Consider the following 26,371-nt stretch of genomic DNA (forward strand, 5'->3'; position numbering starts at 1 on the left):
CCGGTGGAAGCCGAGCGGAGACGGAGAAAGAGAGGGGAGGGGGAGCGAGCAGCTCGCGGCTGAGGGAACAGCAGATTGCGCCGAGCCAATGGCAAGGGCTGGACGAGGTGGCACCAAATTCCCTTCGGCCAATGAGGCGCCAGATTCTACAGGAGCCCATTAGCATTTCCCCAGGGGCAGGGGCTGGGGCTGCGGCCGCGGAGCCGCGGGGTGTCTGCAGCATCCTGTTTTCGCGTCCGCAGCCCGCCGCACGCCTCGGCTCTGTCTCCTCCCCTCTCCCGCCCAGGCTGGTCTCCCACGGCGAGCAACTCCGCGCACTTTGCCCCTTGTTGGCAGCGAATAAAAGGGGTCTGAGGAAATAGGGGACTCGGTCACCCACTGCCAGCTCTAGCCTTTAAATCCCCAGCCTGGGCAGGTCCGGGCACGGCGGATCGGATCCCGACACCGAGCCGGCACGCGCGGCGCAGGGAAGGTTCCGAGAGCGGCGCCGCGGGTCACCGCGCAGAAGCGGGCTCGGGAACCGAAGTCTACTCCGCGGGCGGGCTGTCCCGGACTCCGCTGTGCAGTCTCAGCCGCGGGAAGGTGATCCCCGCCTCGGAGAGCCCAGATGCCGGCCCACTTGCTGCAGGAGGAGGTGAGCTCCAAGCAGTTCCCCCCAGACCGCGGCTTCGCGGGCGCTGGGGGGACGAGAGCGTTGCGACCTCGGACTGTTAGCCATCTTTTGCGAGTTGCACTGCCTTCAGTTGGTTGGGAGTGTGCATTGTAATTTGAGCACTTGATTCCTCAACTTTTGTTTCTTAAGCTTTAAAGAAAAACCCGGTCGTACTTTATGTCCGTGTGCATGCGGGATTTCCTTTGTGTGTTTTTAGGAGTGTGAGTATTTTACTCTTCCTTGCTATACTGCGCCTTCACCTTGAGATTGCACCACCCTTCGCAACCTACCCGCCTAGTTTCCGGGGACTTCCTTCCCTTCCAGCAGAGATACCCGGCTCTCGGTTAAGGAAGGCTTGGGGGGCAGGGTCTGTGTCCACATGCCACCCTTCCCCCAGCGTGATTAGAGAGTGAATTGGCAGGGACTGCTGCACGTGCTCTCCCCTTTCCTGACTCTGCTTCGTCTCCCCTCCAGATCTCTAGCTCCTACACAACCACCACCACCATCACAGCGCCTCCCTCCAGGATCCTGCAGAATGGAGGAGGCAAGTTGGAGAAGCCTTCCCTATACTTGGAAGAAGACATCCGCCCTGAAATCAAAGATGACATCTACGACCCAACCTACAAGGATCCGGAGGGCAGACCAAAGCCCAAGGTTGAGTATGTCTGGAGAAACATCATCCTTATGTCTCTGCTGCACGTGGGAGCCCTGTATGGGATCACACTGATTCCCACCTGCAAGACGTACACCTGGCTCTGGGGTAAGAGATTCCCTTGTGCTTCTTTTTTTTTACTTTTATTTTTTTAAATATTTTATTTATTCATGAGAGACACAGAGAGAGGCAGAGACACAGGCAGAAGGAGAAGCAGGCTCCATGCAGAGAGCCTGATGTGGGACTCAATCCTGGGACTCCAGGATCATGCCCTGGGCCGAAGGCATCGCTAAACCACTGAGCCACCTGGCCTGCCCTCCCTTGTGCTTCTGACCCAGCCCCGGGGGTACTCCCTACTTCTTTAATAGGGTGGGATCTTACATGGAGCAGAGGCAACAGCCTGTCCTGGCCCAGGGTTTCCCAGCCATGTCTCTTGGTGACCTGACAATGCTGGGCTGGGAATTGAGCCTGAAGGGGGTGGGGGGAAGAATGGAGATGCAGGAATGACAATTCTGGGGTCCTTCAGTATGGATGTTGGGGAGGGAGCCCTGAGACCATGTGCTGCAGGCCTTGAAGTGAGTAGACCTGTGCCAGAGAGTCAGCTTTCCCTGAAAGAGCATTTCTGTTTCAAATCATTTGCTTGGCCGTCTGTCCCAGCCCTGCCAGCCACAAAAGAATCGAGGCCAGACCTGGGAGGCAAGGGAACGGGGTGCGGTGGGGGGGCTAGAGCAGCAGTCTTAGGGAGAATATACTGAGCACAGTCAGAGCATAGCACCACAAACTGCTCAGGGAAAGAGTTAGTAGAAGAGGGAGGAACAGAGAAGGGGTTATCCACAAAATTATTTTGCCCTGGCCCTTGGCCCAGCCGGCTCCTTTGTTAAACAGACAGACGAGAAAGGCTCCTGTATAACCCAGGTTACACAGATGTGTTGCCCTGTGACTCCATTAAGTCTCCAGGGAACTAGACACGCCAACGAATGAGAATGTTCCGAGACTAAAATGAGCTGGAGGAAATAGTTCATATTCTTATCTAGCCTGCTCCAGCCCCTCTCTCCTAATGTCCTGAAGTCTTCCCCCTTGCCAGGGACCACCAGGCCAGGTCAGAGGAGAGAGCCCTGAGCAGCCCTAGCCTCCAGGCTGCTGCAGTAAGAGAGACAGTTCCCGGTTTGTCCCTGACCTGCCCTTAGCTCAGCTCTTTCAGGGATCCATGGGTGTGGGCTGATGGCAGAGCCCTGCCCCCTGGATACACACATGTGCTTTGCAGGCATTTTCATCTGTGCCACCAAATGCCTGACTTGGGAAGGGGGAAAAGGAGGGCATGGAGCTCCAGCATCCCTGGGAGGGGGGGGCGGGGGGCGGGGGAGGGCTCCACGTTGCCACTTTCTGAGGATAGTGAGCCAGAATTCCCCTTCAAAAAACAACTTTAGGGTTTCCAGAGCAGCTTTGGGTATGGGGTGCTTGCCGACAGCTGCACTCTTGGAGAATAGTTGTGTCGAAAGGCTGGTAGGCCAAGCGTTAGCTGATTCCCGCACGACCTCTTTGTTTTTGTTTTGTTTTTAAGATTTTATTTATTTATTCATGAGAGACATAGAGAGAGGCAGAGACATAGGCAGAGGGAGAAGCAGGCTCCATGCAAGAGCCCGATGTGGTACTCGATCCTGGAATTCCAGGATCACAACCTGAGCCAAATGCTCAGCCGCTTGAGCCACCCAGGTGACCTCTTTGACCTAAGGTGGTAGGATCTGGTCACTGGACCCTTGTCTTGGAAAATCTTCTCGATGCCACAGAGAAATGCAACTGGGTAGATCCTGTCTCTTTGGGATCTCAATTTTTCCTGGTACAAACTGGGACAGCAGTACCTTCTTAGGATTGGGAAAATAGTTCTCCTGAGGTTACATGTGTGTCGTTGCCAAGATTGGCCAGGCCTAGGAAGAGCTCTTATATGTGGGAGGGGAGGGGGATGTGTTCTCCACCCCCTCTGAGAAGCCAGCAGAACTTTAGCTGTAGCAGGAGAGGTGGGAGAGGTCTCAGAGCAGGGATAAGGATCCCCCAAGGAGACTGGATTCCTCTCTCCACCCCTTTTGTCACCCACAAGCCCCTTCCAGCCTCAGGACCCCTGTAGGCGTTGTTAAGCCCAGAGTTTGGCCAGACTGCCACCCATAGTTCCTCACCCTTTGCTGCTGGTGGAGGGGGCAGAGTACGAACCCCAAACCCAGGCTTCGCCTACTACCTTTTTGGTGCTATGCCCATAGGTGTGTACCATGCTTTTGGACAGAGAAACATAGCACATGGGAACTGGATGGTGACTTTTTTTTCCTGGCCGTGGGCCACATGGTGGATGACTTAGTTGACCGAAGAACCAGCTGGATAAAGGGAAATCAGAACTTCTCCATCTTAAGGAACAAGTGGGATGGTGGGATGGAAGAGGGTCAGAGATCCACCTTCAGAGTTTAGTAGTTTGGCCTCACCTCTTCTTGTTTTATCCCTAAGGAGAGTGTTACATTAGCAACTGGTTGTGATTCCAGTATTTCTCATGACCATGAGCAATTTTGAGGGCCTCTCAGAAGAGCCCTTGGGGGGGGGGGGGGCGCTGAAGAGAGATCTCTGGCAACACTGAGGGCCAATGAATAAAACTTCTTAAGTCTCTTTCTTAGAGCCAAAACTATGAGACTTTATTTAGGCTGACAATTTGAACATTAATAGAGATGTGGATCTCCAGCTGACTTGAGGTCTTCTGTTAGATACTGATAGAAAAAGGCACCAGAGTATATGGGCTCTTTTCCCAATGCCCCTGTTAATATGAGGATCTTATGTGCTTTCTGAGTCAACTTGCCAGGGCCCTCTGTGGCATGAAACAACCCAGTAGCTTCCTTGGTTCTGAGAACCAAGCCCAAAGCTATTTTTCTTCCTCCTTGGTGATTGGTGGCCTGTGGCTCAACTGTCATTTTTCCAAGTGTGGATACAGGTAGATACTATATCTGGAAAGAAGTCACCACATGGCTTAAGGTTAGCAAATCACCTGAGGCTCTAATCCAAGCTCAGAGGGAACATGGGTAGAACTTTCACAGGGACAAACTCTGGCTCCATGGCTCTCTTCTGGATCCTGTAGGAGGAATAGGGGAGTGTGGAGGAAATAGGGTTCAGGGGTGGGAGGAGTGGGAGGGGCGGGAGGAGGGGTTGGTTGTTTAGGAAACTAGTATCTATGGCTGGAGAAGAACACAGAACAATTTGTTACAATGTGCAGTGTCTCCAACTGCAACTAAGTTCTGTGGCCACTGAGGATCCATTGTTTCTAGCTGCTTCCCTAGGAATGAAACATTGTCAACAGTTACAGCTCCACCAAGGCCTCAGCCCCTGCCTGCTAGAGCCAGCAGAGCAAGATGGGTGTACCCAGAAACCCACTTCCCAGTTAGAGTACATGATCTAGAGATTATATCCTTCAGACTTCCAGGAAGGTGAGGCAGGACAGTGTTGGGGTGTTCTACCGAAAATGTAAGAGAATATCCCACCACTACCTAGAATTAGCCTTGCCAGAGGGAGTATAGGCTGACCAAGTCATGTGGCAAAGGAGAGACATGGGAACCATGTGCGGATCTTGGGGAGGTGGTTGGGATAGTTAGAACACAAAGTGTTTATTGACAGAAGACTTGGTTTCAAATCATGGCTCCATTTCTTACTAGCCACGTGACCACAGATAAACCCTTCAACCGCTTGGCATGTATTTCTTCAACTGCAAAGTAAAGACGCTAAACCCCATTCAAGGTATCCCATGAATCAGAAAGACAGAACAGAATCCTTGGCAAAGCTTAAGATACCACACAGATACAACTTATGTACAGGGCAGATTTCCCCCCCACGTGGGCCATACTGCCTGCTAAAATATTTAAATACTTTCAGACTAGTTGGTAAATAGCCATTGTTCAGAAGCCTGTGAGTGTCCCGAAGAGCCCAGGGTCCCTTGAATTGGCCAGTGCTCAGACCGGACTAGCTTTCAAATCTTTTAATACTACCTGTGCTGCTGGGTACTAAGCTTTTCAAGAGTGGTCTGTGGTCCTTAAAACTTTGGAAGAGGTTCGCTGAAGGTCAGAGGAGACAGGACCTGGGATGAGGTCCCTCAAGACGGAGAATGACAAGTCGCTGGGTGAAAAATGCCCTCTTCTCTGTTCGGCCTTTCTGAAGTGCCTGTTACTCAGCTAATTCCAGAGGGTGGGAGGTGATGGTATTTTTTAGGTGGTAGAAGCAAAGGGATGGAGGAGACCAAGACATCTCTGGAGTTCAGGGTGAAAGCAAGCCTCACTCAGAACCTAAAGAACACACAGACTTGGACAGGAAAATATCACGTGAATGCCTTCCCATATGAGTAACTACCTGCACTGACTTCTCCTGGCAGTGTTCTCCTACTATCTGATCAGCGCTGTGGGCATCACAGCAGGGGCTCATCGGCTGTGGAGTCACCGCACCTACAAAGCTCGGCTGCCCCTGAGGCTTTTCCTGATCATTGCCAACACGATGGCATTCCAGGTGAGAAGCTGGCTCTGCCCAGCTCTTCTCTCTCTGCTCTTCTGATGCTCCAGGGGCGGGATGGAGAAAGAAGCTCAGCATCTGGAGGGGAGCCACAGTGGGCAACATTTCGCTTTTCTCCCCCCTTACTGTCACGTCAAGTACAGGCCCAGGCCCTAAGTCCACTCTGGAAGGGGGCAGTAGGAGATACATAGGCAATAGTGTTGATGTCACGGGATGGGTTTTGATCCTAACATCCCTCTGTTATCTCGCAGTCTTGGCCGTTGTGGTCCTTTATCATCATGGGCCACGGTGCCTAAGCCAGGAACTGACCCTGGTTTCCTGGGCAGACACGGGACACTAAGTTCACTATTTTAGGTGAAAAGCTTAGTTAGGATTCCCCCACAGTGGGATTGGAGTTGATGTTTCATAGACTCTTGAACTCTGTGTTCTCAGATATCAGAGCAAATGATATAGCCCTATAGCACTATGTGCCTGAGTATTTTAAGCCCTTGACATAAACTACCTCATTAGATCCTCACCACAGGGACACCTGGGTGGCTCAGTGGTTGAGCATCTGCCTTCAGCCCAGGGCGTGGTCCTAGAGTCCCGGGATTGAGTTCCACATTGGGCTCCCTGCATGGAGCCTACTTCTCCCTCTGCCTGTGTCTCTGCCTCTCTCTATCTCTGTGTCTCTCATGAATAAATAAATAAAATCTTTAAAAAAAAAAAAAGATCGTCACAACAATCTTAGAAGGTAGGTACTATTACCCCCATTTTACAGATGAGGAAATTGTGTCACTGAGAAGTTAGGTAGACCAACATTATGGTCCTGTTTCAGGCTGCCAGGCTGGCTAAATCAAGTATTGAGTTTTTTTGTTTTTTTTTTTTTGGTTTTGTTGTTGTTGTTTAAATTACTTAATTAATTTGAGAGAGACAGATAGCAAGAGAGAGCAGGAGTGGGGGAGAGGGGAGGGGGAGAGGGAGAGCAGGCTTCCCGCTGAGCAGGGAGCCCGATGCAGGGCTCCATCCCAGGACCCTGGAATCATGGCCTGAGCCGAAGACAGACACTTAACAGACTGACACCCAGGCGCCCCATGTATTGAGGTTTGTTGAGGCAGAAAGTTTATAGCGGAGAGAATGCCGAGAATTGGGAGAAGGGAACTCCTAGTTGTTAAGGGCTAGCAATGGACAAAAGATGGCCTGTGGTGTGGGGCTTAGCTGGGAGCAAGAGGAAAAAGAAACCAAGTTGATCCCTTTCTTCATGGCAGTGTCCCAGGTACTTGCCACAGTCCCATAATCCTCTCTGTCACAGCACTTCATACCTTGAGAGGGCTCTTGATGTTGTCTTTATGTGGGGAAAAGGAAGAGATTGAGCACATTCTTTAAGGGATGAAAAGAATCCTAGAGGAGCCCAGAGGTCATTTGGAAATGTGGTCAAGATCAGGATTTCTATACCTGGCCATGATCTATATGCAAGGCATCAGAATGGAGTTCCCTGCAGCTTTACCCATCAACCAGAACCTGGGATGCAAGGCTGCCTGCCTCATGTTCTCCATGCCCAGGGTTTGGCACCCCAGGGTGTGAACCTTTTCCAATGTATTTTCTTGAAGAATTGCAGCGTGCTTTTCTAATGAAACTCTGAGCTCTGTATGATCTGCCTCCATTCTGTCTACCATATAACCTTCAAGAAGCTAATCCTATTCGTGTGGCCCTGGGACTTTAAATTGCTTTTCCACTTAAGCTTCAGTAGCAAGTTGGGGGCATAGAGGGGGTATTTTGTGAGTTAGGCTGTGAGCCATGGGCCCTTAGAGTTGCCTGTCCATTGGAATTCCCCTAAGAGAGTACCTCTTCCCTGGCCTTCATTCATCTTCTCTGTCCCTCCAGAATGACGTGTATGAATGGGCCCGAGATCACCGTGCCCACCACAAGTTTTCAGAAACAGATGCTGATCCTCACAATTCCCGGCGTGGCTTTTTCTTCTCTCACGTGGGTTGGCTGCTTGTACGCAAACACCCAGCCGTCAAAGAGAAGGGTGGTTTGCTAGACTTGTCTGACCTAAAAGCTGAGAAGCTGGTGATGTTCCAGAGAAGGTGAGTGAAGCGATAATGGAGCTGAGCATCTAAGTGTTTGGGGAACCCCCTTTTTTCTCCTAGAGCTTATAAACCTAAGCTGAGGAATTTACTGGGTTTGTATGTTCCAAATTAAGTTTAAAACCCTAACATTTAGTAGCCAACATGCCCATGGTTATGGACTATTGTTCTTTCTTTCTCTCAGAGCTCTCTGAATTAAACCAATTTAAATCCAATAAATACTTATTGACTTAGGGACAGTCGCAGATACAAAGATGATTGTGTCACAGTCCTTACCTTCAAGGAGCCTGTAGCCTATTGGGAAGCAGAGGGAAAACTAAGGACCTGAATAACTATGACACGTGGCAACATATTTTCTATGCCAACGAGAGGCACAAAGGAAAGAGATTATGTGGTGAGGGAACATTGGGGAAGGGTTTATGAAGAAGGTAGCTTTGGAATCCACTGATGGATAGAGATTCTCACAGGTGTGTATGGGGAGGGAACATACAAACATAACAGAATGAGCATGAAAGCATGTTCCAACAATAAAGGCCTTTTGCTTGAAGCATAGGGTGTGGTCGAAGTAAGGCCAGAAAGAGGTTGATGCTATTCCTACAGAGGCTTAATAGCAGATTTAGGTTTTAATTCACTAGGCAACAGGAAACCATTACAAGTTTTTTGAGCAGGAAGGTGTGCTTTAGAAAGGTCACTCTCGGGATGGTTGAGAGAAATGGAGCCAAAGAGGTGAGAAGCAGGGCCACAAGGTAGATAGGAGCTAATGGGGATTTGTGCTTGGGAAGCAGCAGCAGGAATGGAAAGTTTGATGCAGAGAATACTAATGATATGAGTATAAGACTTGGCTGTTGAAGAAAAGCAGGAAATCCGTTCCCTAGGAATGTCAATGGCACAGTCTACATTTGAGACAGTGAAGAATGGTGTAGGGCCTCCAGAGGGTCTGCGCGCATCAAGGACACTCTGTGCCTCTCTGAGGAAGGAGAAGAATGATTTTGGGGTGGCTGGTGGAACATAGAGGCAAGGCACAAAACCTAGACTCTGCAAAAAACATGAACGGGAAAGAGAAAGGAACCTAAAGGCAGAATGGAAAAAAAGCCTGCGAAGGAGGACTTGGGTTATAAGTTGATAATTTGGACCTCACCTGTTTCACCAAGGTGGTATTATGCTATAGTCAGAAAGAACAATGGATTCAGAGGCTGGAGACAAGCCTTCTAATCCTTGCTCCACCAGTTCCTACCTGTGTGATCCTAGAAAAATCAGTTAACCCCATGTTACCTCATTTTCTAAAGACTGGGACATTCTTCAAAGGTTCCCACCCCCATTCCCTCTGGCTCTGTCTCCTGCCACACTGTACTTGAGTAGAAGGAAAGATAGCCCCACCAGTGACTGAGGAAAATCAGATGGGACTAAGAGTCCTTTCTACCCTGACACGGAGTCTGGTCTCTTGATGTAGGTACTACAAACCTGGCATCCTGTTGATGTGCTTCATCCTGCCCACCTTTGTGCCCTGGTATTTCTGGGGTGAAACTTTTCTACACAGTGTGTGCGTTGCTACTCTCCTGCGTTACGCCATTGTGCTCAATGCCACATGGCTGGTGAACAGTGCTGCCCACCTCTACGGATATCGCCCTTACGACAAGAATATTAGCCCCCGAGAGAATATCCTGGTTTCCCTGGGAGCTGCAGGTGAGTCAACAGACCACAGCGAGACCCTTTCTGGTGGTCTGCTGGTGAGGGTTTTAGGCGAGGAGCCAGAAAAACCAGATTAACCTGTTTTATGACTTCTTTCTGTCTGGTTTTCCATTACAAAACTAGGGGACAAATTATAAGAAAGTTGGGCAACAGGTCTTATGTAGAAAGGAAAGGGTAAAAAACAACGGGGCATTTGATTATAGATTCCAGAACCTTTGCAAATGCTATGTATAATAAACCCCTTTGGGTGTTCCTTTTTCCAGTCCTTTCTGGGCTGGACTGAAAGTCTTGCGTGGGGCAGGGAATGCATAAATGGAACAACAGGATCATCTGGGTGGGCAGTGAGCCTAGGATCTTATATTTAAATACCCTATATAGGGGCACCTGGGTGGCACAGTCCATTAGGCATCCAACTCTTGGGTTCAGCAAACAGTCATGTTCTCAGAGTCCTGAGACCAAAGAAGTGCTTTGATGTCATTCGTATTGGCACCACCAAGCACTTGTTTGTGGCCCTTAACTGCCACATACCAGTCTTATCTCTTGTCCTTTCTTTTTCTCTCTCCTGCTTCTATTCTGTGCAAGGAGCACCCCCTTCCCCACAACAATGGCTTAGGGAACCACCAGTAAAGCAATTACTTTGCTCACAAGTACCTGCTTCGCTGATCTAATGCTGACTCTTGATGAATTTATTTCTATCTTTCCAGTCCCACTAGCCAGAGCTGAAGACAACAGGCTTTTGCCATCTGTCTCCATTCTTTTTCTGTCACAGTTTTCAACTAAATATAGACCTTGACCAAGGCCTGGAATCTGTTTTCCTTAAGCAGACCCTATGGCCTTTCCTCACCAGTGATCAGTGCCAGTGGTCATCCAGGATATCTAGGCAACCTCACTGTTGCACATGTTTATGCACACCATGGCCTCACACTCACTTTCTCTCTTTAAAATCTTCCTCTAGACTTTCAACCCCAATCATCTCTACTATCTGGACTAAGGCATTTTTTTTCTCCTTTACACCTTCATGCATCTCACCTTCCCCCATTGTGCCTGTCCTTACTTTGAACCACATTTGAAATCAATCTCCTCAACTCTGTCAACGTGAGATTTTCAGAGACATGGAAGTTTCTGGAATGAGATTTGTCCTGTGCCACCACGGGATCTAGAGCAAGCTTCCCGGACTCCAGCCTCTTTGTGAGCATCAGCACTGAGAGGCTGCCAACACCTTCATCTCAGTTACCATTCAGCTGTGCTCCCTGTCATCTCCCTTATCACCTCCACCTTCATTCTCCTGGAGCTTGTTTCTCTGCCACTCCCATCTTTTCTTCTCAAGTTCCCTGCCCCATGGTCACATGATCATTTTCTCTCTGCCAAAGCTGACCTCCCTTGAGCCTTTATTGGACTCTATCTTGCTGCCCCAGTTGCAAAGTCTTGTCCTTCTTCCATCCGTGGACCTTCCTCTTTTTTCTCTTCTGGCTCTGTGTGTATCTGATTGTAGTTTAAATCTGATAAGTAGAGGCCTGGTTAGTGCTTCTATGAAGCCCTGGTACAAAGCCACTTATGGAAATTAGTAATCCTGTCAGTACCTTTGGCCTTGTGGTTATCCCAACCTCCTACTCAGTTCACACTGAATAATCAGGTGTCACAGAGAGAGAACATACCTTGACTTGCCCTGGATGGTGTCATTTACTCTGTAGGACGTCCTTCACTTGCTTGTTATTAATATCATTACTACTCTCCTGGGGTTCTTTGATCTTCAAAGGGTTCCCCCTGCTCTTCTTTGAGCTATTCTTAATCCAGCTTTTCTCCTGGCTTTTGAAGGGTCGGTATTGTTAATTGTTGTATTGTTAATTGTTGAATATGATACAGAAAGAAGAGTCCTGCCAAGGGTTGGAGAATTCACTGTCTGTGGAGTTTCTAAAGTTTTACCTCTTACTGAAATTCTCTTGAGACCAGGATTTCTTTGTTTTCCCCCAGTCCAGCAAAGTGAGCTGCTCATCTCAGAACCTCAGAGGTTAGAGGGAATCGCTAAGCCTCTTACTTCTTATTCTGTCAGAGATTCTGGGTTTTTTTTGTTGTTGTTGTTGTTTTGTTTTTTAAGATTTCATTTATTTATTTATGAGAGAGGCAGAGACCCAAGCAGAGGGGGGAAGCAGGCCCCATACAGGGAGCCCGACTCAATCCTGGGACTCCAGGATCATGCCCTGATCCGAAGGCAGGCGCCCAACCGCTGAGCCATCCAGGCGTCCTGAGATTCAGTTTTATTAGCATTCTTGCCTCCCCCGCCCCCAACCAGAGTCAAAGTTCAAAGAATTAGAAGCTGGAACAGTCCATTCTGAACCAGTAGTAGCTTTCTGAGGAAATACAGGACCCTGCACTGGGCTTTTTTCCTTCTGACTTTGGGTTCTTACTATCCAGTTCTGTCCATATTGTTCCCCCTTAGGTGTGGTACTAGTGCAGTGGTAAAAGATGTTCTCCTTTGCTCATCATAGTAAGGAGCATGGCAAAAGTCCTCTATTCTGGACTCTCTTCTCCCTGCCCGGACCTCAGGGTTTCAGATCAATATTTAGTGAAATTTCCTATCTGAAATCCATCCCCAGCCTTGGCAATTTCTCTGTAGTTAGCTTATCCTCTGGAAGAAATTGCCAGTCCTCCTCTGACAAAGGCTCCTAGAAAGGCTTGGTGGCCAGGTCTACTCAGTCATTTCTTAAGATGCCTCAGGGGACCAACCTGACTCAGAGTCATAGAGATTCAGAGAGATTCATTCGTTCGTTCAACAGCAGCAAGTTTCTGCTAGGTTGGAGGTCCTCTGCTAGGTAATCAGTGTGCCAACGTGCCGAGACTGAAAAGACTGCAACCCACTGCGTAGCTCCATAACTTTTATCCTTGCTTTTTGTTCCAGGGGAGGGCTTCCACAACTACCACCACTCCTTTCCCTATGACTACTCTGCCAGTGAGTACCGCTGGCACATCAACTTCACCACCTTCTTTATCGATTGCATGGCTGCCCTCGGTCTGGCTTACGACCGGAAGAAAGTATCCAAGGCTGCCATCTTGGCCAGGATTAAAAGAACTGGAGACGGAAGCTACAAGAGTGGCTGAGTTTTGGGTCCCTTGGGTTCCTTTTCCAAAAGCCAGCCAGGCAGAAGTTTAATGTTCTGTTTATTAACTACTGAATAATGCTACCAGGATGCTAAAGATGATGATGTTAACCCATTCCAGTACAGTATTCTTTTAAAATTGAAAGCCAACAATTCTGCCTTCATGATGCTAAGCTGATATTCTTATTTCTTCTCTTATCTTCTCTCTCTCCTAGTCCATTGTCCTTTTCTTTGCTTTGTTTTTATCACCTTCCTTTCTCTCCTCGCTCATTGCCTCCCAGGCAAACAGCTGGTCATTCAGTGGTGGGTGTCCAGCTTCCAAAGCCTAGACAACCTTTTCTATAATCCAAAATTAATGGTCTTTGTCCCACATAACTCTTTCCTTGAGCTGTCCTGAGCTTTAGGGTGGGTGGCTCATGCTAGAGGTATGATAAAATCTTCTGGGAAGGCCCCTGTTAATGATCTTCAACTCAGGCTTTTGTGAGTTGGAGTGGAAAATAACTTTATTTGGCACAAAGCTTCTAAAGCAGGTAAACTGTCAGGGGAGAGAGCGTGCATGGTATGATTGAGAAGTAAAGATGGGGTGAGATGGGAAACAAGGCAGAAGTTCAGGCTGTGATTGGACACACAGTTGGTGCCTAGTGAGGACCTCAAGCCCCATCAGACAGCATGCCTCCTTTCTCTCCTGACTCTGACTAGGGAATGGCCATAGAGCCTGGCAATGCTAGATTACAAAAGCAAATCTCAATGTCCCAATGTAGTTTAGGTTGGGGATAAAGAAGAAGCATTTAGTTTGTAGTCAAAGTGGTCTTTGCTGGGGAAGGATTTTTTTTTTTTTAAATAACAGGAAGATTTCTTATTCCATATTACAAGAAATCTTGAGGTTGGTTGTTTCCAGAATTGGTGAATCTAGCAGATCATGGAATCATCAAAATTCTTTCATCTTTCTGCTCTGCCATCTTCGGGACATTGGTCAGCTCCATCATAGTAATAACGTGGCTGAAGCATTTCCAGACATCCAAAAAAGGAACATGTTTGTGGCATAGTGGTGAGCATGGCTGTCTTCCAAAAAAGGAAGGATTTTAAGAAGTGGAGTTGGGTCCGACATAAAAATAATATACATTCACTCTGCTTGGAACATTAAAGTAATTCACTTAGGGTATTTCCCTCTGGAGAAGAGGAGAAATTAGGTGGGTTGTCTACTTTCCTCTCACTGCTGGACAGGAGATGGAGAGTTCAGGGGCAGGGTCTGTTGGCAATTCCTAAGAGAAAACTTTATAAAAGAAGGGCTCTGAGAACACATTGCCAGAGGATTCAGAGGGTTACTAAGAAAGTCAATGGGTGTCCTGATTTGGAAGCTGGTTATACAAGCAAGTAAATGTTCAGTTCATTCATTAATTCCATTTCTCCTTGGGATGAGTAAAAACTAGAAGGCTTCTCCCCGCAGTGCTGAACCATTTCTCCCATTCCTTCTCTGCTAACTTTTCACCTAAAGTATAGGACTGCCTGGGGCGGGGGCGAGGTAGGAATCTAACTACTGTGGTTTTTGATTCCTGGCTCTACCCTTTCCGTCCATTTTCTCCTACCGGTTCTATCTCCTTCCTCCCTGATGTGTTCTTCTCTCTCTGGACAGGAAGCCTGCTTTGTATGTATTCCGAGGCAGTGATGATTATTGCCCACCGGGCAGCTCCCTCTCCTGCAGACAGAATGCTCAGGGTCACTGAACCACTGTTTCTCTTTATAAAGTTGAGTTAGCTGCCACTTTCACTTGGCCTCCAGAGTCTCTCCACCTACACCCCTGTGCGCCCCTGCCACACTGATGACTCAAGATGAGGCTGGCAAACGTTACTAGAAACATCCCTGGCTCAGGCACTCTCTCTCTCAGGAGGCACAGCCAGGCCACATGCTCGTGTTGTGCCAGTGAGCCAGCCACGGAGCAAAAAACGGTTTGTTTTTAACCTCCTCTGTCTGGATCACAACATGAGAGTATGCTAGATGCCCCCTGCTTGCTCAGTAAGCCTGCCCAGCCCTAGTCCGTGCTCCCAGCGGACAGTGCAATGCTTGTAGAAGTAGGAGGGAGCCTAGTCTTCACTGGGAAGCACAAGAAGCAAAGGAAAGTCCCAAAGTGCCTCATGCAAAAGGAGGCCCTGTTCCCTGGAGCCAGGGTGTATTACGAAGCCGAGACTTGGGATCTGAGATGCCATGAACTTTGCTGAACAGCATCTCTGTTTGGCAAACTAACCAGCATTCCCCACCACCTAGCCTAGGGCAAATGGTAGTGTAGAAGAGGTCTGAAAAAAAAGCACCAGTGTTTTGAGAACCTTGGACTACTCATGTCCCTGTACCTCAGTCATCAATGCAAAGGCCTGGCTTTACTCTATGAAAGATTGGAAATCTACAATACCAAATGTCCTGTGCATTGTTGAGGAATAGTGGAAAGAAAGAAGGCCTTTCTTCCCTGTATTAATTGAATAGACAGAGGCTACAGGGGTTCCCTGGACTAAAGGCATCCTTGTCTTTTGAGCTGTTCCTCTCAGTAGAAACAAATCTAATGGAAGATCACGGCGTAGTGTAGATCTGCTGACTTGTGTACCTATCTCTTGGAGATCCCTGTTGGGTAGTTTTAATTCCACAGGTTAGCAGATGCCTGCTTTCTAATTTTGGACCAAAAACAAGCTTATCTTTCTATTCTAATCACGTCCCAGGGATCTGACCCATACCATGACCCTTCACAAGACCGGACAAGGGCCTCAGGCTGAGGGCTCCTATGACTATGACAATGTGGAGGTGGAGGGGTGTCTACTGAGTAAGGAACACTTATTTCAAGATTCTAAAGCTGAGTTCAATTGACACATTAATGATCCAGAAACTCAAGTCTGAATTTCTAACAGTCCTCACTTCGTGGGTATGCTGACAACTTATTTGGGTGCCTTACATCTGTTCTAATCAGTGTTGTATATGAGCCTACTTCCGCTCCCTCCTCGCTCCCCCTGTGGAGTTCCTTTGCACCTGCGACCCTACAGAAGTGGTTGGTAGAAAAGGGGGCCTGGCTGGAGAATTATCAGTATAGCTATTCACAAGATTTCCTTCTGGGCTTTTTTTTTAGGGCTGTTTTTCTTAAGTGCCCACATTTGATGGAGGGTGGAAGTAATTTGAATGTATTTGATTTATAATTCTTTTTAGGTTAAAAGATGGTGTAGCATTTAAAATGGAAACTTTCTCTCCTTGGTTTGCTAGTATCCTGAGTGTATTCTCTGTAAGTATAGCTCAAATGGGTCAGTGTGAAAGGTTAACAAAAGCAAGATGTCAATGTTACGTGGGTGGTTAAGGCCAGGGCCTCCCCTACCACTGTGCCACTGACTTGCTGTGTGACCCTGGGCAAGTCACTTAACTATAATGTGCCTCAGTTTTCCTTCTGTTAAAATGGGATAATAATACTGACCTACCTCAAAGGGCAGTTTTGAGGCGTGACTAATGCTTTTTATAAAGCATTTTGGGATCCTTCAGCAGAGGAATTCTTTTAAGTCCTGAGTATTTTTATAGTAGCAGTATCCACCGTGAACTTATGTCCACCGTAAACCACGTGTCCTATCATTAATCGATATTCTCTCTGAGAGATTGGATAAATCCATTGGATAAGTGGTGGATAACTAGCCAGACAAAATTTGAGAATGCATAAACTCATTGCCATGGAAACAATACACAGGATACCTTTTCCTTAATTGGGTGGGATTTTTTCCCTTTTATGTGGGATAGTAGTTATTTGTGACCTAAGAATAATTTTGGAATAATTTCTATTAATATCAACTCTGAAGCTTAGTTGTACTGATCTGAAATTGTGTTTGTTCATAATAAAAGTGAAGTGAATCTGATTGCACTGTGTCTGGGTGATTTTTGGCTGCGATTCAAAATTTCCTGGAACTTATCTCTATGATCTGCCACACTGTTGATGCCCTGTTCCTGTACCTTTAAGGATAAAAAAGAAGTAGATGCTACACTAGTTGACTCATACCCCAGTAACCCGCCCTGCCCTTCCTAAGGGTAACTTTAGGTTAAACGCAGCCTTGGCAGCAGGAAATCAGGAGTCTGCTGCCATTAAGTCCAACACATTTACACCAGTTGGCACTTTGGCCCTGGGGAAATGCCAGGTGTCTGGTGTGTCACATGGTCACATGGACCCAAGACAGAGAGGAAGAGAACAGCAGGAGAGGCACTCTCTGGGAAAGCAAATCTCTGCCTTGCAATCCAGGCTGGGCAGTCCAGGTTATTCATCCAAAGAAATGTGAAGAAATGGGGGAATTAAGTGGCTTCCTGAAAATGCTGATTAACAGCAGCAGGAAGAGAGGAAAAAACAATCCAAGGGAAGGTTTATAAATTCCCACAAAAAAGAGGGCCCCCTGATCCTAAAGTGGGAAAGCCTTTAGCCTTTACCACTTACCTGAGAATCACCAGGTAGAAAAGAGAATGTGGACATTTTACAGTTTGAAGAAGCTCCATCTTCCCAGTAGGAACTACCTTGACCATACCCAGACCTCTTAAGAGTTCCAGAGAACCAGCTCCCCTTGCTTGCTAATGTAGGTTGCCCTCACCTTGGACAAGAAGCAAGATTCAGAGTAGTTCTGAGCATGCAAAATCAAGTCTATGTCATTGACGCCATTTCAGACCTTTATGTATATAACTCGAGTTATATAAGAACTTCTCTTCACCAGTATCTGGCTTTCCACCCCTCTCCCTCTATGTTGTTTAAAATGTTCAGGCAGGACTATTGTTTCAGTTACTCTATAAATATACTGTTCCTTCTAAGTATCAGCTTTTTTTCTGATTAACTGGCATCCAATCTAAACAATTTGTCCTTACTGAACTCTGCTGTTTTCTTTTCCTTTCTTCCTCTCTGCTACCTGGCTGTCCTAATTAAACATGCTTCTCTGCTTCCTCCAGGCAGTCTGTATTTTGTATATTTGCTAATTCACCCTGTGGCAGTCTTCTGATTCCTATCTGCAAAAGTTCTAAGAAGGGGAAAGGGGAGAGTTCTTAGAGCTTGATCAGTATGTTCAGTTGAATTCAAGATTGAGAGAAAAGGAATATATAATGAACTTACCTATAAGGGTGAGTTGTAAAATGAGAGCTCCCAGGGGCAAGGTAATGAACTCTTTCTTCTTGACATGTTTTGTGTGGGGATGAATAAAGAGGTTAAGACTCTATATAATAACCAAGGTTTAACCATGGGACAGGATGAAATAATTTAAGATAATGGAGAAGAGCATAGAGATAAGATTTCTGATGCCCAGTGGCCACCAAGTTTTCTCTCTTCCCTAAAGGAAGAACCAAGATAGTCTGTCCCTAAAAGCATATGCCAGGGCAGAAAAAGAAAGGACATCCAGATTGGAAAGGAAAAAGTAAATCCATCTCTGTATGCAAATGACATGATTTGGTGTATAAGAAAATCCTAAAGAATCCATACAGAAAAAACTATTAGCTAATAAATTCAGCAAGGTAGCAGAATACAAGATCATACCTAAAAATCAATTGTATTTCTATAAACTAGGAATGAATAATAAATGAAGAAAAGAATTCCACTTATAATAGCATCAAAAGGAGTAAGATAAATAGATATAATTCTAACAAAAGAAGCCCACAAGAATGGTACATTGTTAACTACAAAATGTCATTGAAAGAAATTAAAGAAGGGGTGCCTGGCAGGCTCAGTAGAGCATGTGACTCTTGATCTCACGGTTGTGAGTTCGAGCCCCATATTGAGTGTAAAAATTACTTAAAAATATAATCTTAAAAAGAAAGGCTTAAAAAGATCTAAATAAATGGAAAGAAATTTCATGTTCATGAATTGGAAGATGGAAGTTGATAATACTCCCCAAATTTATCTACAGATTGAATGCAATTCTTACCAAAATTCCAATTGCCTTTTTTAGCAGAAATTGGCAAGCTGATCCTAAAATTCATATGGAAATTCAAGTGACCCAGAATAGTCCAAACAAACTTGAAAAAGAAGCACACGCTGGAGGACTGACTTCAAAATTACTTCAGAGGCTCAATAATCAAGACAATGTAGTACCAGCATAAGGAGAGATATATACATCAATGGAGTAAAATTGAGAATATAGAAATATACCTATATATTCATAGTCAATTGACCTTTGACAAAAATACTTAGACAATTTCAATGAAGAAAGAATAGTTTTTTTCAACAAATGGTATTGGGACACCTGAATATCCACATGCAAAAGAATGTGGTTGGCCTACTACCTCACATCATATATAAATATTAACTCAAAATGGGTGAGCCAAAACTATAAGACTCTTAAGAGAAAACAAATGTGTAAATCTCTATTACCTTGGTTTAGGCAATGGTTTCTTAGATAAAATACCAAAAGCCTAAGCAACAAAAGAAAAAAAAAATTGGACTTGATCAAAATTTAAAAATAAAAAAAAGGTACTATCAAGAAAGTAAAAAAGACAGTCCACAGAATTAGAAGAAATATTTGCAAATCTATATCTGATAAGAGACTAGTACCCAGAATATAAAAGGAAGTCTTACAGGAACACCTGGCTAGCTTAGTAGGTAGAACATGTGACTTGATTTCCAGGTTGTGAGTTTAAGCCCCACATTGGGTATAGAGCTTACTTTAAAACAAAACAAAAAGGAACAATTTAACAATAAAAAGACAACCCGATTTTAAAATAAGCAAAGTATTTGAACAGACATTTCTCCAAAGAAGATACACAAATGACCAATCAGCACATGAAAAGCTGCTCAGTATCAGCTCTCAAAGAAATGCCAATCATTACCACGATGGGATACCATTCACACTCACTAGGATGGCTATAATGAAAAAGACAGTTAATACCAAGTGTTGATGAGGATGTAGAGAAACTGGAACCCTCATTTACTGCTGGAAGGGAATCTAAAATTATGCAGCTGCTTCAGAAAACAATTTGGCAGTTCCTCAGAAGGTTAAATAAAACATAGTCACCGTATGATCCAGCAATTTTATGCTTAGTTATATACCCCCAAAAATTGAAAAGATGCCCACACAAAAACTTGTACATGAAAGTTCATGGCAACATTATATACTATACGATAGCTAAAAAGTAGAAACAATCCAAATGTCCATCAAGAGATGAATGAGCACAATGTGGCATAGCCATTTTATAGGATAGGATTCGGACACACACACACACACACACACACACACACACACGAATTACTGATGCCTCTACAACATGAGTAAACCTTGACAACATTATTCTAAGGGAAAGAAGCCAGACACAAAGGACCATGTACTATATGGTTCCATTTATGTGAAATGCAGCACAGGCAAATCCAGAAACAGAAACAGACTGGTGGTTGCCAGGGGTTAAGGGTAGAAATGAGGCATAGGTTTTGGTGGGGGGGGAATGATGAAATGATCTAAAGTTAGGTTGTGATGGTGGTTGCACAACTCTATGGATATGCTAAAAACCACTGAATCATACCCTTAAAGGGCAATTTTTATGGTCTATGATTATATCTCAATAAAAAAAGTATGAGAAAAAGTTCTGTTTTAATGTTTTTACCATTAATTATAAATGGCTGAGATTCAAACTCATGTATACTCAAAAAAGGCACTCCATATTTTATTAATTATATAGTGATGTGGTCTCTATTCTCAAACTGCAAGGAGACAGAGACACCACCAGTCACACAAGAAAAGACATACATTATAAACTAAAGAGTCTAGGATGATATTCTTGCTAAACCAAAGTACTTGAGAAAATTCATATACCATATTTAAAGGGGTTGAGGCCAGTGCATAAACACAAATCTAACAACCTTTTGATGCAGGAAATCCAAATTCTGAGTCCACCAGACTTACACACACAACGATACAACATTTACCGTATAGCTAGGCATGGTGCTGAGTGCCTGATAATGCATTACCTCCCTGTATCGAGAGTACATGCTATTTTTACCCCAATTTTACTGATGAGGTAATTGAATTTATTTGGAAAGAAGTTTAGCTGTGAGAGAGTGATTAATGGTGCTGTGATCCAGCTCCAGAACTGTGGTCATTAATTACTCTCTATTGGGTGTGGAGTAGATGACAAACCAAAGCCCAAAAGCATAAATTGCATATATTCAAGAGTACGCCCTGTAATATTCACTTATATTCAGAAGCAAATCTTGGTTTTAATGGCAGGGAGCTCAATTTAGGCAAAATCAAACTGCAGATGCATCTTTGTTCCAGAAGAACCCAACTCACTCCACTTCATGACCCATTTCAACCACACCTGAGTTAAGCTCACCTCTCAAATCACAGAAACATATGTGACATTTCCTTTACACTTTTCCAAACCGTACTCCACCCTCCTGTCAAGGTTTGAGATCCTTAAGGGCATCTTCTTGTTTTAGAATATCTCCTGCACCTAAGCCGTCAGTGGTTGATAAACTTACTGAAAGATCACATGTCTTGTTTTAAATTCTGCCTCTGCCACAAACTGTTGACATGTCCCGGGAGTAGGAGCTGTATTCTGTGACCTGTAGTTAACTTTGTGTGCCGCGGGCAGGCAGGCAAAGTGCTGATTCTTGTATACCAACTTTGAGGCAAATACCACAGCCTTAATTGCAGGCTCCAGGGAGCTGAGATTCTATACTGGGTTGCTGGAGGCAGCCCTCCCCCCTACTTTTCAGGACCAGGCCTGCTGGCCCTCCCTGGCCTGCTACACCCAGGCCACAGATAGCGCACAAAGGCCAAGTGTCTGCTGTGCTGACTCATGGCTGTTCTCCGTCCAGGCTAGGACAGTCTCAGGGGGGCCAGGGGCCTTCTCCCTCCCGGCCATTTCCCACAGAAGCAGTTAGTAGCCAGGACCATATCAAGCCTTAAAAAACTGTGACCAACCAGAAGAAATAAACACCACGGAGAAGTGAAAGTGAAAGGTGGGGGGGGGGGGGCGGGTGCCAAGATGCTCATTAACAGTCCCATATCTTAGGGAATTCTGGAAAGCAGTAAGGATTCACCCTGTATTCTTTTTGTTTGTTGGTCTTATGTGTCCATATTTTTAAATTGAAGTAAAATTCACATGTCATTAAATTAACCGTTTTAAAGGAAACAATTCAGTAGCATTTAGCCCACTCACAGTATCGTGCAACCACTACCTCTAACTAGTTCCAAAGCATTTTCATTACTGAAAAAGAAGACTTTGTACCTGTGAAACAATCACTCTCCATTGTCTCCCTTCCCCCCAGTCCCTGGCAGCCACCAGTCTGCTTTCTCTATCAATATACCTATTCAGGATATTTCATATAAAGGAAATCCTACAATATGGGACTTTCTGGGTCTGGCTTCCTTCTCTTAGCATAATGCTTCCAGGGTTCGTGCACACTGCGGCCTGTGTCAGGACCTCATCCCTCTTTATTGCCAAATAATATTCCATTGTACATAATCAGTACGACTGGTTTCTCTGTTCAGCTCTTGAAGAACATTTGAGTTGTTTCCACCTTTGGGCTATTAAGTGCTGGAGTACCTGCCTTGCATTCATATGCGTATATTCCTCGGAGTGGAGTTGCTGGCCATAGGGCAATTGTGTGTGTGTGTTTAAGATTTTATTTATTTATTCATGACGCATAGAGAAAGGCAGAGACATAAGCAGAGGGAGAAGCAGACTCCCTGCAGGGAGCCTGAGGTGGGACCCGATCCCAAGATCCCAAGACCCCGAGATCGCAACCTGAGCCAAAGGTAGACCCTCAACCACTGAGCCACCCAGGTGTCCCACGGCAATGCCGTGTTCAACTTTTTGTGGAACCACCAAATTGTTTTCCATAGTGACTGCAGCATTTGGCATTTCCACAAGCAAGGTGTCAGGGTCACCCTTTATTCTTAACATCTGTTCCTTTCCTCTTCCGTACTTCCCACCAAGCCAGTGTCCACAGACTTTCCTTTCCTCTAGATGGGGGGGAGGGGGGGAGGGAGTTGCACCTCTAATGGCAAGGCTATCATCAGGGAGCACTGCGCAACAGGGACCTCCCTTGCCTTAAGCTATGATCCTACTCTTGTCTTTTCCACAAACAGGACACTGTGACCAGGAACAGGCAAGGACAGGCTCCCATCACCCAGAGGCACACCCACGAGAGCCATTTAAGTAATCTCATAAAACCACCCTCCTGCGCCCTCCAACACCTCCCATCCCCGCACAGAACATTCCATCAAATCGTCTGCGTCGTCAAAGCTGAGCGCAGAAAGGACGCGTCCCGGTGTGGAAGCTGCCCGCCCTGGCCCCGACCTGCAGGCAGCTCTGGACCGTCGGCTCCAGCGCGCAGATCTGGGCAGACGCAGCGCCTCGGCCGCGTCCCGCCCGCCCAGCCCCCTCAGCCAACGAGCCTGCCCGGCCCGGCCCGGCGGTGGCAGACGTGAATGGAGAGGAAGAGCCTCCTTCCACCCCCTCCCTCCGGGGTTACTGCCGGTCACAGAGCTATTTACATTTACAACAGCCCGACAGCGCCTGATCAGGCCGCGGCCAATCGGCGGCCCCCAAGCTTGTCTGATCGGTCTGCGCCAATCAGGAGGCGCTGTGCTTGCGGCCACTCCGAGTCCAGGCCCGCGTCGCCTCTTTTGGGGAGGGGAGGCTGACTCAGAGCTCGGCTCTCCTAGGCCTCAGTCTGCCGTTCTCAGGAATGGGGAAAAAGACCGAAAGAGCGAGCGTAGCTGGCAAGACGTCTTGCCCTATAGAGCTCCCGGGGAGTTTTACACAGGGATGGAGAACACCGCTCTGTTCCTTACCAGCCAGGCCCGTGCCTCTCCGCTGCGAGGGGATGCGAGGACAGATTTGAACCTCCCTCACTGCCAGCCCCTCCCTAATTTAGGGCTACCCTTATGGGCTCTTAAACCCACGGCTGGTTTTGGAGGTGGTGTGAGCCCTCGTTAACCGGGACCGACCGGTAGGCAGAGCTAGGTTTGATCTCGTCTGCAATCGTGCAAACACCTGCCGTGTATGAAGCAGGGCGCAAAGACTCAGCAAGTCAGGCTGAGGATTGGGTAGTCACAGGGTAAAGCGGGAGCGCGAACGTGTTCGGGGTACAGTTCCTGGCTGATGTAACCCGAGCATAAGGGAGGAGTGGGAGAGTGGGAGGGGAAGACCAGAAATCCGGCCCCGAGAGCTTAGGCTTGCTTCTGCAAGAGATTGGGAGCCATCGGGTACTTTCAAGCAGAAGAGGAAAATCCTCTCTGTTTCAGAAAGTTAACTGGTGGGAACATAAAGAGCAGATCCAAAGAGGACCAGATTAGGGCCTGGAAGATTAGTTAGCAGGTCATGGAACCTAAAATCCAGGATAGTCCTAGCAGAAATAGGTAAGAAGGGCACAGGCTGGGAGGCATTTTGGAGTCAAATCAGTAGCACTTAATTGATTGGAAATGTGAGATGAGAGAGGACTCAAAGAGGACTTTCAGGTTCCTCTCTTCAGTGACTGCAAGAGTTAGCACCTCCAACTCACTGACATTTACAGAGGTGGGGGTGGGGAAAGGGCAGAAGGGGATCTAGGGGGAGAGAGAGAAAAGAAACAGATTTGAAAAAGGAACAGGAATTCAATTTTTGACATGTGAAGTTTGAGTTACCAGAAGAACATCCACCTGGAAATAGTTCCCAGGAGATGGTAGGGAATAACCATCTTGGTCTTCAGAAAAGAAACAGAGATGAGATCCAAAGAGTGTACCGGTGAAACTAGAAAGGAAATGATCACCCAGGAAGGGATTACAGGTAAGAAGATTCAAGGACAGAATCTTGGGAAGTACCAACACTTAACAGGTAGAAAGAGGACACAGAGTTAGCAAAACAAGAAATATCAGATATGAAGAAAACTAGATTAGTATAATAGAAATTTAAAAAAATAATAGTTCTAGGGTGTCTGGGTGACTCAGTTGGCAGAGTATCTGCCTTTGGCTCAGGTCATGATCCTAGGGTGCTGGGATCCTGCCCCACTTCGGGCTCCCTGCTCAGCGGAGAGCCTGCTTCTCCCTCTCCCTCTGCTGTTCCCCCTGCTTGTGTTCTCTCTGTCAAATAAATAAATAAAATCTTTTATTATTTTTTTTAAAGATTTTATTTATTTATTCATGAGAGACACAGAGAGAGAGGCAGAGAGATAGAGGGAGAAGCAGGCTCCTCACAGGGAGCCTGATGCGGGATCACACCCTGAGCCAAAGGCGGACGCTCAACCGCTGAGCCACCCAGGTGTCCCAAATAAAATATTAAAAAAAAAATCTAGGACGAGGGAGCTTGGACATTGTAAGAAATAGATATCTGACAAAAGGACTTTGGTTAAATAAATTATGAAACAGTAATTTAATGGACTATGATACAGACATTAAAATCATGTTGTAAAACTATGAATTGCTATCAAAAGATGTTTAACACATCATGTTAAGAGAAACATTCAAGTTAAGAAAATAGTATATACAAAATTATCCAATTAAAAAAATACATAGGTGACTACAAAAGGGCATAAGGACACTTAGGGTGAAGAAGCTGTTCTGGATCACAACCCTAAGTGTGAGGCTGTATACAATTACCGAAATCCTCAAACCACAATGCCTTACAAAGGATTTGGGGTGGGGACTGTTGATGGTATCACTTCATGAGTTTGTTCTGGGAATTAAATGGTACAGTGCCTGGAATACAAGAAGGACTCAATCAAGAGAAAAGGAAGGGTAACCCAGACCACTGCATGGAGGAAGAAACACTGGACCCAAGGCCTGGAAGGATGACTACAGTGGCCCTCCAAAGCAAAACCCAGAATAAACACACACACATCTCCTGGAGTAGGTCCAGACAAAAAAGTGGAAGAAACTGAGTGCTTTTAGTAGTACTGTTAGACTGAAGAAAAGGAAGAGGGACATGGTATAGATGAGAGGACTTGGTGACTTAATATATGCACAGAAGAGAGAAACCTATTGATTCTTGCTCTGGAGGGTGGGATAAAGGAGGGAAACTATGCTGCAATGAGTGTAGCCTGTGTTATTATGAAGGATACTGCTATGAATACTCATATATAAGTTTTTGTGTGTATGTATGTTTTCAATTATTTTGGATATAGATCTAGGAGAGTTGCTGGGTCATACAGTAACTCTATGTTTAACCCCAAGGAACCCGATATAGTTTTCCAAAATCACCATCTTATATTCCTACCAGCAGTGTGTGAGGGTTCCAATTTCTCTGCATCCTTGCCAACACTTACTATTATCTTCCTTTTGATTATGGCCATTCTAATGAGTACGAAGTGGTATCTCATCATGGTTTTGATTGGCATTTTGCTAATGACTAATGATATTGAGCATCTTTTCATGTGCTTATTGGTAATTTACATATCTTCTTTGGAGAAATGTCTTCAAATCTTTTGCCCATTTTAAAATTGGATTATTGGGAAGCCCGGGTGGCTCTGCGGTTTGGCACCTGCCTTATGCCTGGGGTTCCTGGAGTTCCGGGGTCGGGTCCCGCCTCCGGCTCCCTGTGTGGAGCCTGCTTCTCCCTCTGCCTGTGTCTCTGCCCCCCGCCTCTCATGAATAAATAAATAAAATCTTTAAAAATAATAATAAAAATTTAAAAAATAAAATTGGATTATTTTTTAAAAACTGTTGCATCATGAGTTCTTTATATATTCTTGATGCTAGTCTCTTATCAGATATATATTATGCAGATACTTCTCTCT

At 46.0% G+C, this 26,371-nt stretch overlaps 1 protein-coding gene across 1 annotated transcript; it reads left to right on the top strand.

The window, feature by feature from the left end:
* The first annotated feature begins 210 nt into the window (after window positions 1-210).
* On the top strand, window positions 211-16,553 carry SCD (stearoyl-CoA desaturase). Its single transcript, XM_038578528.1, has 6 exons — window positions 211-634; window positions 1,127-1,412; window positions 5,695-5,825; window positions 7,692-7,897; window positions 9,348-9,580; window positions 12,483-16,553. The coding sequence occupies exons 1-6, from the start codon at window positions 608-610 to the stop codon at window positions 12,680-12,682; spliced, it is 1,083 nt and encodes a 360-aa protein (XP_038434456.1). The 5' UTR covers window positions 211-607; the 3' UTR covers window positions 12,683-16,553.
* The last annotated feature ends 9,818 nt before the right edge of the window (window positions 16,554-26,371 follow it).

Source organism: Canis lupus, chromosome 28 (genome assembly GCF_011100685.1).
Source record: "Canis lupus familiaris isolate Mischka breed German Shepherd chromosome 28, alternate assembly UU_Cfam_GSD_1.0, whole genome shotgun sequence".
NCBI lineage: Eukaryota > Metazoa > Chordata > Mammalia > Carnivora > Canidae > Canis > Canis lupus.

Excerpts from the sequence above, each read along its gene's own strand:
- SCD (XM_038578528.1), top strand. The coding sequence starts at position 608 with ATGCCGGCCCACTTGCTGCAGGAGGAG. Across the intron at positions 5,826-7,691 it reads CCAACACGATGGCATTCCAG|AATGACGTGTATGAATGGGC; the intron begins GTGAGAAGCTGG and ends CTGTCCCTCCAG. Across the intron at positions 7,898-9,347 it reads CTGGTGATGTTCCAGAGAAG|GTACTACAAACCTGGCATCC; the intron begins GTGAGTGAAGCG and ends CTCTTGATGTAG.